Source organism: Quercus suber, unplaced genomic scaffold, assembly GCF_002906115.3.
Source record: "Quercus suber isolate HL8 unplaced genomic scaffold, Cork oak 2.0 scaffold_152, whole genome shotgun sequence".
NCBI classification, from domain to species: Eukaryota; Viridiplantae; Streptophyta; class Magnoliopsida; order Fagales; family Fagaceae; genus Quercus; species Quercus suber.
Window position 1 is genome coordinate 1,296,786 of NW_027069613.1, and position 11,408 is coordinate 1,308,193.

Sequence of the window (11,408 nt, forward strand, 5' to 3'; positions counted from 1 at the left end):
AATGTATTTATTTATAACTTTTTTTGTTAATTCAAGAAAGAGTTGTGCATTGGTTCCAGGTATATTTTTTAGGCCATGTTTTAATGGAAATTAGAGTTGTATTTTTACCGAATTGTTTTTTAGTTTTGTCTCTACTTAAACATAGGGGTTATGGGTATTTTTGAACAAAAAAAATAAAGATCCCAACAAGTGAAGCCCCTTAAATAGTAGCATAGATAGATAATATTTTATTTTATTTTTACTTTATTTATAACTAACAAAGCCAAGCACTACTCTCTTTACTACAATCCTTACTCACTCACTCTGTGCCACACATCACCCCCAGCAGTAGTCACTGCAATAACAGCAGTGCTGGTAAACCAGAGGGGGGGGGGGGGAACACAAAAGCAAAAACAGAAAATACCCACAAATAAAAAAATAATAATCAATTTCATTAAAAAAATAATATAATTTTTGTTACCAATTAAACCGTCCACCATCATCAAAGCTTTTGATTTGATTTGTTACCTAAAAACAAAACATAAAAAACATCTTCACTCTCTCACTCACTCTCACTTTGCTTAAAAAAACCAAAGAGTGAAAGTAGAAACAAACTAGAAAAAAGAAAAAAGAAAGATAGAGAAAGAGAAAGTGAAAGAGGGAGCTTCCTCTTTTTGAGACTCAACTCTCTTTTCTCTCTCTTTTCTCTCTTTCTATCTCTCATACAACTCCCAGAGCTTTCTTTACCCACATCATAAAAATGCAGGCATGACCTCTCTGTCTCTTCCGCTGCTACACTCACTTTTTTCATTTCTCTCATTCCCAAGCAAAATTCTTTCTGCTTCTTCTTCTTCTTTACCATTTCACAACACTTAATAATTATCTAGTAATGGGTCTGATCGAACTGAACACCACCGAGCAACTCTTGCAACTCAAACCCATGTCCCTCTTTTCCAAGTACTTAGTACCTAAGGAGGTATCAATTCACCCAACTAGGTTGTGGTCAACTGATCATCACTAGTGATAAATCCAAATAAAATTGATATTATTTTATTAGCAAAGTTCCTAAAAAAATTAAAAATTTGTGTTCAATAGTTAAATTTCATTGCAATTAAAATGAAATTAATGCATACTTGGCTAACACTCTTCTAATTTTCGTACTTTTTTTTTTAATACTAGTTTTGATTCAAGTGCCGGGCACATGAAAAACATTGTTAATTAAAGAGCCCTATGTGTAGAGAGATCAGCGACGTGCTAGCGACGTTGCAGACGAAGAGTAGAGAGATCGAGTGACTGAGAGCAGAGAGATCGACAACGTGTAGAGACCGGCGACGAGTAGAGATCATAACATATTGGCAACCAAGAAGGGAAGCATAAAATTGCCGCATGATAGCAAGAACAAAAAGAATGTACCTCCATTCATAACCACAGCTAATGACATGAATTGCTTCACTTGTAGCCTCAGTATTTAATAATTGTTGTGGTTAGATTTCATCTCATATTGTCAATTTATTTCTTGATAGATTGTTCTAGTTTGTAGTTTCTTAGTTTCTCTCGATGGTCTTCTGCAGTTTCCTTTGTTGCTGATTACAACAGAGAAACTGTAGCTGTGATTGGCTTGGTATATTACTTATGGAATTTAGCAATTTATGTGTAACGTTGTTGGTTGCAGCTATGTACTCCTAGCTGGAGGATTTTAAAAAGTAAAAACTCAATATTTGTCTAAACACCAGAAAAAACAAAAAAAAACAAAAAAAACAAAAACAAAAACAAAAACAAAAACAAAAACAAAAAACAAAAGAAAAAAAAAACAAAATTAAGAAAAAGACATTAGGACTTCCTTTGCCAATTTTAAATGCATATGAATATGATCATCACTCTCTCTCTGAATGATGCTTGTTTCTCCTCCCACTTGTTTTTGAACTTTTAATCCCACTTGTTTTCGAACTTTTAATAATGTAACCTTGCTGCTTAGACAGGCAGACTGTGTTGGCTTTCTCCTCTGTTTCCTTCCTCTTCAGATGGAGGGAAATGATGTAGCCATTGAAGATTATTTATCGCTACATTGCATTTTCACTGTCAAATTTTATTTAATGGAGTCATTATTTGAAGTCCAATTAAAGCAATTATAAGATCATTAGTATCTGCTGTACTTAAAAAAACCCAACACACCAAAATACTACTATTGTTGCGACTTTAACACAACATTTCACAACTTATCCTACGTTATTATCTCTTACTTTTAGAACATCTCCCATTTAAATAACATTAAAAAAAAAAATCCTAATATTTATTAAAGAAATTCACCACATCAACCCACAACCACCATGATCCATTATCACCATCGAAACCACAAGTACCAAAACCACCACCATCAAATCCAAAAGCCAACCCAAATTTAACCACAACCACAATTGAAACCACTAAGACAACTAAAACACATTGTCACAACCGAAACCACCAATTCATATCATACTAAGTCTTTAGTTAATTAGGAGTTGGTATCAATGTCACAAATGGATTGGATAATATACTTTAATATGAGCTTTGCTAATGTAACTGTATTAGCTCTCGATCTCAAAAACTTGATATCGAGTTCAAGCTTTTGGGCAATCAGATAAGTTCAAGTTCAAACATGGTTTGTAAGGTTGGTTCAAGCTCAAGTCAAGCTTGAATATTTTATATTTTTGTCAAGCCAAGTTTAACCATTTAATAGTCAAAGAAGCTCGGCTCGTTTATAACCTCCTTTAGAGCTGCACAAGCAGCTGCTTCCCTCTGGACCAATTCCTCCACCTCTGCAATAAAAAGCAACAACCAGCAAACCTTATCCACATATTTAACAAAAGCATTTTAAATGAAAATAAAAATGAATAAATGTAAATTCAAACACCAAGATAGAAAGTTTGAGAGCTACAATTGGAGAAAGAAACAAACACCAGCATCAAATCAACAAAGTCAAACTTACCCTTAGGTGGGTCTCTACAGAAATGGTGAATAAGAAAAGATAAGTTGAAGTGTTAATAACTATATATGACATCTATAACGATCAAGTAGTAGCACACTAGCACATGAGGTGTGTTGTGCATCAAATAAATATCAGTGAATAACTTTTTTGATAAGCTAATTTACATAGACTAAACTACACTCATGAGCAAGCTTGAGCTCATTTCTAAAATTATTAAACCAAGATTGAACATAAAATTAAGTATCGACTTAAGCTTCCTTTGGCTTCTGCTAGTCTGCTAGATAATAACAAAAATGTTTCTAGTGGAACATCTTCCGAATCCCTAGACAGATGGTTCACTAAAATATAATTCCTTTATCCTATTCATGCTCTGTCCCAAACTAGACTAAGTATCCACGTATCGTTGTAGAAAGAAGGCAAAATTAATGTATTTTGAAGCTGGAAGCACTGGGAAAATTAACGTTAATTAAGTATTATTTGATTTTGGAGTCAACTACAATTTTTATTGGAAAATTTGTGTTATTATCTGAGGTATTAGTAGTTAACTAGGTTATTAGTATTTTTAATTATTTTCCTAAAGTCAAATAATTTTGTAATTCAATAATTGGGATTTCCTAAATCATTTAAAATTAGGTTTCCAACATCAATTAGAATTAGCCTAGGTCAGCTTAAATTAAGTTTTAGTATTCTATATAAGCAAGATTGAAGTACTATGGAGAGGGGATCATTTTGACAATAAATCAAATTTATCATGGAATAATCCTAAATCCTAATGGTTTGGTGTTGTCTCCAGCCAACCCTAGGTGTGACTCCTAGTGGTCTTCTCTTGTTTAGTACTAGCTCCAAGCAAGCATAAATATTGACTCAGAATCTCAGATCATCTATCTCTATATATATTTTCCATTCTTCAGTTTGTTGCCTGCTTTTATTTTTTCTTGCGTCATGTATTCTACCATAAGAATCAAGGAGCCTTTTTTTTAACAAGTAAGAATACTTTATTAAAAACAAACTACTTCATGCCAAAAATAAAAAGGGACAAAGAAGCCAAAATAATTACACAAGAAGAGAAAAAGAGCAAATATGTACAAGAAAATAGAGAGTTTAAAGTTCATTAACATTAGAGTGAAATCACTAGATGTAAATTCACAAGCTTGAGCCCAATTAACGAAGTAATAACAAATGATGCGAAAAGTTGGTCTACGGTTTCCCCACTACACCAACACATACAACACCAATTTACTAGCAAGAACCCCTATTGATGAGGTTAACAACTATAAGAATCTTACCCCATGTTAACCACTAAAGAACGACATCCTTTTGGGGGCCTTAACATACCAAATGCTCTTCCAAGGGAAAGAATGAGAATTGATGTGATGGAGAGTGATATAAAAAGATTGAACATCAAAACTAAAACTCCTATTCAACCTCCAAGACATTCTATCAAACCCTTTCCCCTAGGCAGATTTGTATAGATATGATCGAAAAAAAATGACATGTCTCCTTCTCTCAACCATGAAAATCTCTATGGAACCTCAAATTCCAACTCCTAACCATTCCAAGTGATGAACAGTCCAAAACATCATAAATCAAATTTTCCCAGTCCGATAAGCATTCAAACAAGTCCAGGTATAAATCCTTCAGAGGAAGATTACCACTCCAAGGATCATACCATAAACCACATGTGGGAGGAACTTATCCGAACCCACACTGATAGTCCATCACAATCCACACCCATATGACCCTCTTACCAACTCTTTTGCACCACCCCCCTCTATATTCACCATATTTGGAAACAATCATCTCACGCCCAAATGAGTGTCTTCATGTCCGAAGTGACATAACCATACGTTGGTAGGCAAACAAAAACCCCATATCAAAAATAGACCTTTATCCACTATTTATATATAAGTTAATCTACACTATCAGGAAAGATACAGAAAACAGGGGAAAAAAAGGCTAAGAACTTTGCCAGTCCTAAGAAAAATCACCCTCCCCCCACCAAAAAAAAAAAAAAAAAAAATTTGAACCTGGTATTCACTATTTGATTTATCAAAACTTACCATACAATGGATTACGACAACAGTCCTAAGAAAAATCACCCTCCCCCCACCAAAAAAAAAAAAAAAAAAACTTTGAACCTGGTATTCACTATTTGATTTATCAAAACTTACCATACAATGGATTACGACACCAGTATTACAATCCTTTACAAGGACTCTTCTAACATAGTATGTAAATCATGTAAATAGAACATTTTTGTTTATATAAAATATAATTAGAGATTTTCTCAATAAAATAGAAAATCCAGCCCCATATTAAGATAACTCAGTGATTATCATTTTGTACTTTTATATTTAGAAGCAAAAGTGACACCTAAGAGCAAACAAAAACATTTCTAGATATGCAGACAATTAACCAGAACCAAAATAAGATAACAAATTTACATACTTCTCTTAAAATCACGGCATTCTTCCCTCCCTTTGAGGTAGTTATTACAGTCATAATTGGTGGTTTTATTCACGCACTGCATAACAGACCAAAGAAAAATTATGAAAAAAAAAGTCCTGTATATAGGAGTAGAACCAAAGAAAATATGAATTTAAAAAAACTGAACAGAAAACAGATTTTTTTTTAATAAGTAAATGATTCTTTATCTAGAGCATTCAACTCACTCCACAGCTTCTTCTGCTTGGCTACCAGATTACTTAAAAGTCCATTAAAATTGGTTCCCCACATTTCTAAATCTAGAAGAAACTGAATATTACTCCACTGCCTCCTCCACTTTCTCTACCAGGCTTTATCCCACACAATCAAAATCCCACCCACAGAACCCAAATACAGCCAATCCACATAGTGACATCCCTATAAACTTCTAATCATCCCTCTGGATTCATCTCCTGCAAACAAATGATATCAGCCCACCAAGAGCGAACCTCTTATCCATTGTCATTTAATCCTTGCACATTCCAAGATACCATCTTTAGATTCATTGATGAACAATCATGACACTAGAAACCCTTTTCCCACGCCTTTGTCAATTTTGTTCTGAGCACTCTCATCCATCTCCGCCTATTTCATCTGAGCTTCAACAGCCAAAGAAATTATGTTGCTTCTTCTTCTAATCCCTCAAAAGGGGTCCCCAAAAAGTCATCAAAGCCCTTGAATTCGCACAAATCAACTGAACTTCCCTTTAAGCTTTCTTGTGCTTCAATTGGATCGAAAGAACCAACGGTTCAACATAAATAGGTTCAACACAACCCTCAAAAGGCTAAACTACTTCAACCATACGGACCCTAGAGCCCTCTCCCACTACCTACGTGCTCAAGCTCATTCCCACATGCTACCATTCAGCTCCATCTTGGGGCTTGTGTGAATGGGATATGAACACTGGACTCACTATTTGCTTTAACAGAGTATTGTGCATCAATCAGCCTCCTCAACTCAATCTGAAAGCCCTGCCACCCACTCTTCCTTTGACCTTCTTCTTATTGCTGTATAATCAATTTTGTCACTGCTTAAAAACATTTAAAAGCATTCAAATTCCAATGGAATGTATGTGTAGTATCACCACCTCTCTAATCGTGACAAAGTGTTTTGGGCTTGTCTCCAGCACCTCCTCCTCAATGACTCAATGTTTCTCAACATTCACTCAAGTAGTCTTCTTAATAGGCACCGCAAGGCAAGGGCAGAAGGTTAAGAAAATCTCTGACTCATTCGAGGCAGCCATGGCCGCCTCTCTAAGAGCTCTCCAAACAATCTTAGAGATAAAACTGAAATTGTCTTTGGATTTAAGCCAACACTATCACCTATAAGTATAACCTTTCCAAATGACTATCAAACATAAACAATCTTACAAATTCGTATGCTTCATATGTAATCTGACAATGAGCTATGTATCTGCTGCTACTGCCACTGATGCTGCCGCCGCCGCCGCCGCCGCCATCTGGTCTCCTATTCGCAGAAAACAAAGCAGCTGCAGCAAAGACATGGAGACACGGGTAAAGGTAAGTAGAAGAAAACGGCTACAAAAATAAAATGAAATGAATAAAGGTAAAATGCTATGCTATGTAGAGATGTTGAAGAAAACCGATCAAGCAGTTGTGTTTGTTTGATTAAGAGAAAGATGCTTCACACTTACGCTTGGAAAGTGTTCCTGCCAAAGAGCAACAAAAATTGAGTACGGATAATATCTACACTACACATAACTTAAAGCCAAAAAAAAAAAAAACCTTCAATTTGCAAACGCACATATACTACAAAAAGATAACTAAAAAAAAAAACCAGGCGTGTCGTGTCGTGGTAGTGAAGCTTTCTTCATCTTCTTCTTTTTCTTTTTCTTTTTTTTCAAATAGATATAACCTTAATAATCATATTACCAATATCCAAACACAAGCAGCCTCCACATAGTTATTTAGGGCCCTTCTCATGGTTATTTACAGCCGTTTGTTACCGTTGGCTAAACAAGTTTTCAGTATTTAAACAACATAACACTATTTTTATACACTTTTCCATTACACAATGTTTAAATAACATTACACTATTTTTATACACTCACTCTTTCACCCATGTGTATTTTCAAAATAAAAAAATACAAACAATGTTACCAAACATTACCAAAGGAGCCCTTACTCTCTTTTTATTATTTGATTATTTTTTGAGTTTGAACCTATAGCCTCTACTTTTCCGAAGATTAAACTTCAATCCTCTTATTCATCTATCAATGATCTAGCAGACTTCAAATCGAATATTTATAAATTGAACAAATTTTCAAATCGACCAAAAGTCTCTATATTTCGAAAAAATGATTGATTTTGGAATATTAAGTGAAACAAGAGAGAGACAGCCAGCCATAAGCAAAACAAAAGACAGACAGACATACCTCCCGAACGAGACATGGATCTGATCAACAACGGGAACAGGGACAGACACGAACAGCCGCTTATAGGTTTTCTTCAAAGCTTCTTCGCTTCGCCTCAAAAATAAAACTAAAATAAATACAGAAGGAGAAGATTAAAATTACGAAGGTGTACCACCGTGTGCGTGTCTCAATATATTTATAAGAGATACAAACTATTTAATCATCCCTTAAAAAATACAAAAAATAAAAAATAAAAACATCGGGTGTGTGAATTGTGCTGTGAAGAATGTTCCAAGCCAGATCCGATTTTTCTTCCTGGGCTCTCGGATTTCGGACACCCATTTGCCCCATGCTCTCATTCGGACCCCTCTGTAAACCGGGTGCTTGCTACTGTCTCTGGCTCGTTTCTTTTCCCCTTTCGGGTCCGGGTCCGGATCAGATGAACCCATTTCATTATCCTCTGACGGGTTCTGAGCCTGAGCTAACCCAGATGATGATGATGACGTCGACGGAGAACGAGTGGATGAGGATGAGTTGGTGCTTGACTCGTACTCCGAGTTAACCGGCTCACCCTCACCCATCACTTGACTCCGTTGAAAATAGTGTAATAGTGTTACTATAAATAAATAAATAACTAGTTAAGCTGGTTTTGGACTTCTCAGTAGCTACGCGGTTTAAGCACACAAGAGAACGAGAGAGAGAATAAATTTTGTTGTTTAGAGTGAATAATGTTATAATGAAGTGGGTGAGCGAGTAGCGAAGAAAGGAGCTGAGGTTAATATGGGATGAATAAAATGCAAGTGAGGCTTTATTTCTAATGTCCCATCCACACGATTGCAACACTGCTTGCTTTCTTTTGTCTTTATTTGTAAAGACCATTATCATCATCATCATCATCATGTCTTCATGATGCTTATACATGATGCATATATATATATATATATATAAAGTGGGAGAAAGAGACTTAGAGACCGTTTGGTTTTAGCGTTAGAGACCCACGTTGCACGTCTACGTTTTCCTCTGCGGTAGGACCCAGCTACAGTAGCCCAACTTTAACGCCCAAAATCTAACGCTGAAACGCAAATTGGAAAGAGCAGAACGCACCGTTTCATTAACGTTTTCAAAATACAAAACGCTTCATTCACAACAGGGGTTGAACCTGTACTGTTCACAAACTCTCTGCACTTGCTGAAGCAGAGTGACCCAAAACAAAAACGGTGATCTCCAACGGTCTCTTGAGCAATTCCTTTCTTCCTCTCACCAACCGTGCAAAGATGGAGTCAATGTTCATGAATACCCCGTCCTCCTCGTCTTCAATGAGAGGCACCTACCCACCAACCCGCAATAAATCATCAACAGTCACACTGAAACACGGTAAAAACGCTCCCACAGAGAACAAAAGTCACCATTCCTTCGTGCTTCGCTCGAGCTCAGCTGCTCTCCGCTTGGGACGCCGTGGCCGCCACAGGAAATCTCTGCACAAACGGGTACTGTTCTGCTCATACCTTTTGATCTATTGGTGTCTCGTTATTCTGTTTTCCATGAACACACTTCAATTTGTGGTTTTGTACAAAAATTGTGTGTAATTTTAGTTCAACGTTTGTGTGTTATTTTTGTGTTTTCCATGACATTAGTATGTAGGTTTCTCTCTACTTCATTTTATTTTGGGTGTTTCTCACCAAGTGCAGACGTATTAGGACCATATATGTGAGTTTAATTTGCATTTTCCATGACTCATGCGTAATTGAAAACTGATATGCATACAAACTATTCGTTGAAATGCCTGAATGAGTATAGAAGGAAGTTGTAGCAAATATGAGTAAGGGAAAATCGAAGGCTGATGGTAATGAAGAGAGAATTGGGTGGAAAGATCCTAGGGAAGTAAAAGCTTTTTGTGATTTTTCTGCTGCTCAAGTCCTAGACGGCAAGAAGCATCAAGGATTTTTGAGAAAGGAAGGGGTTGATGCAGTGATTGAGCAGTTGGCTGAAATGGGAAAAGTCGTGACTCACGCGCAGTATAAAAACAACTGGGATCATCTGAAAACGCGATGGAAGGCTTGGAAGGAGTGTTTTGGTGAGACTGGGCTGGGTTATGATCCTGTAACTGGGGTTATGCTGCAAACTGATGAGTGGTGGACTCGAAAGATTCAGATTAGTTCAGTTTACATAATTGTGAAAAAACTCTATTATCTACAACTAATATTGTGTTCTAACTACCGGTTGTCCACGTGTAGGCATGTCCCAAGGCGTTAACCTTTAAAAACAAACCTTTGCCGAATATTAAATCCATGAAAATAATGTATGAAGGCACGGTTGCAACGGGAAAAAATGCATTCTGCCCGAGTGGTGAAATACCAATTGAATTATCTGAAGGGTCTGGGGATTCCATTGATAGCAAAGAATTTATTGACCCCCAATGTGAACCCTCTGCGAACTCAGTTGACCCAATGGATGTTGAAGGCCCAGCATCGTCCAGAGCAAGACTGGCAGTGAATAAGGGGAAAGGCTTAGCAAGCGGTGTCCAACTTTTTAGGGGAATTTGCAAGAAACCAAGAAAGAAGCGTTCAACCATTCAAGACATGTCCGACTTTTTGAAGAGCATGTCAGACGTTATTGTTGAAAGTAGAAGTGTTAGTACTCATAATGCACCATTTCGCACCGTAGCAGCTAATGAGATGCAAGCAATAATGGACATGGTGTTGAGTCTTCCTGGGGTGCAAGCGGGTGATCACCTTCATATGTTCAGCACATTCTTCTTCATGAATAACGTAGATGGTAGGAACATGTTTGCAACTAATGTTGAGAGGAAGGAGGTCCAGCTAAGGTGGCTAGAGAAGCAGTACGAATTGAACCCTAAATTTCATGTTCTCTGAAGGAAAGGGGCTTGTCTACAGCCCGGGTTGCTTATCTTTATGTACCTCTTAGTATTGTAGTGATCGGATTATCTTTATGTACCTCTTGCAGTCTTTTGTTTTATTTTTTCTTTTTTGTATTGGCATAAACTATATGCTTGCCATGGGTGTGTATGTAAAACAGTGGTTACTAATTACTTGTCATCTTCTATATGCTTACTGCTCCTTTTTCTTATGCTAATGTTTATAATTGTCATATGTACCCACGTTATTTGTCACTAATTAAACCATAGTTCTTATGCTAGTGTTTATATTCTGGTGAGAATTCATTTTTGGTGAGCACTTTCCAAGCTCATGTCAAAGATAGTCTTGGTGGTGAGAAATCATAGGGAAATTTTCAATTGTTTTTTATTTCCAATGTTTATTAATGATGGAAGTCATTTCAAATTTATTTACTTTTCAAATTTAAACTTTCTGCTACTGTGTGTTTTTTGGAAGGGGTATCATAATAAATTAAGTATATATCATACTTAATTTTACCTCTACCTATTAGATGATTAACTCAAATACATAGTGATACTTGCGGATTGTTGGTCTTGTGTGTGTGTGTGTGTGTTTGTGTTTTGTTAACTATCCAGGTTTGTGCAGCAGCTTTGATAGAGTTTAAATCATGAAAAATGTATTCCTTATCATAGTTGATTGTATTTGTGTTTGTATTCTTGAAACTGGGTAGAATGAGTAATTAGTTCAATTA

At 36.3% G+C, this 11,408-nt stretch overlaps 3 protein-coding genes across 3 annotated transcripts; 1 reads left to right on the forward strand and 2 right to left on the reverse strand.

The window, feature by feature from the left end:
- Positions 1 to 2,421: 2,421 nt before the first annotated feature.
- On the reverse strand, positions 2,422 to 8,088 carry LOC112006466 (uncharacterized). The gene is made up of 5 exons (XM_024038775.2): positions 7,824 to 8,088; positions 7,083 to 7,097; positions 6,799 to 6,917; positions 5,393 to 5,468; positions 2,422 to 2,774 (listed from the first exon to the last, which is right to left on the reverse strand). The coding sequence occupies exons 1-5, from the start codon at positions 7,837 to 7,839 to the stop codon at positions 2,689 to 2,691; spliced, it is 312 nt and encodes a 103-aa protein (XP_023894543.1). The 5' UTR covers positions 7,840 to 8,088; the 3' UTR covers positions 2,422 to 2,688.
- LOC111995735 (ethylene-responsive transcription factor TINY) lies at positions 8,086 to 8,592 on the reverse strand (the record flags this gene model as incomplete). The annotated part of the gene is given in 1 exon segment (XM_065777307.1): positions 8,086 to 8,592. A coding segment is annotated over 1 exon segment (298 nt), but the record flags the coding sequence as incomplete, so codon positions are not given.
- A 196-nt stretch (positions 8,593 to 8,788) lies between these two features.
- Positions 8,789 to 10,875, forward strand: LOC136069117 (uncharacterized). The gene is made up of 2 exons (XM_065777308.1): positions 8,789 to 9,289; positions 10,037 to 10,875. The coding sequence occupies exons 1-2, from the start codon at positions 9,077 to 9,079 to the stop codon at positions 10,673 to 10,675; spliced, it is 852 nt and encodes a 283-aa protein (XP_065633380.1). The 5' UTR covers positions 8,789 to 9,076; the 3' UTR covers positions 10,676 to 10,875.
- The last annotated feature ends 533 nt before the right edge of the window (positions 10,876 to 11,408 follow it).

Excerpts from the sequence above, each read along its gene's own strand:
- LOC112006466 (XM_024038775.2), bottom strand. Across the intron at positions 5,469-6,798 it reads CATATGAAGCATACGAATTT|TGCGTGAATAAAACCACCAA; the intron begins GTAAGATTGTTT and ends TCTGTTATGCAG. Across the intron at positions 2,775-5,392 it reads ATGCCGTGATTTTAAGAGAA|AGGTGGAGGAATTGGTCCAG; the intron begins GTATGTAAATTT and ends TTTTTATTGCAG.
- LOC136069117 (XM_065777308.1), top strand. The coding sequence starts at position 9,077 with ATGGAGTCAATGTTCATGAATACCCCGTCCTCCTCGTCTTCAATGAGA. Across the intron at positions 9,290-10,036 it reads GGAAATCTCTGCACAAACGG|GCATGTCCCAAGGCGTTAAC; the intron begins GTACTGTTCTGC and ends GTCCACGTGTAG.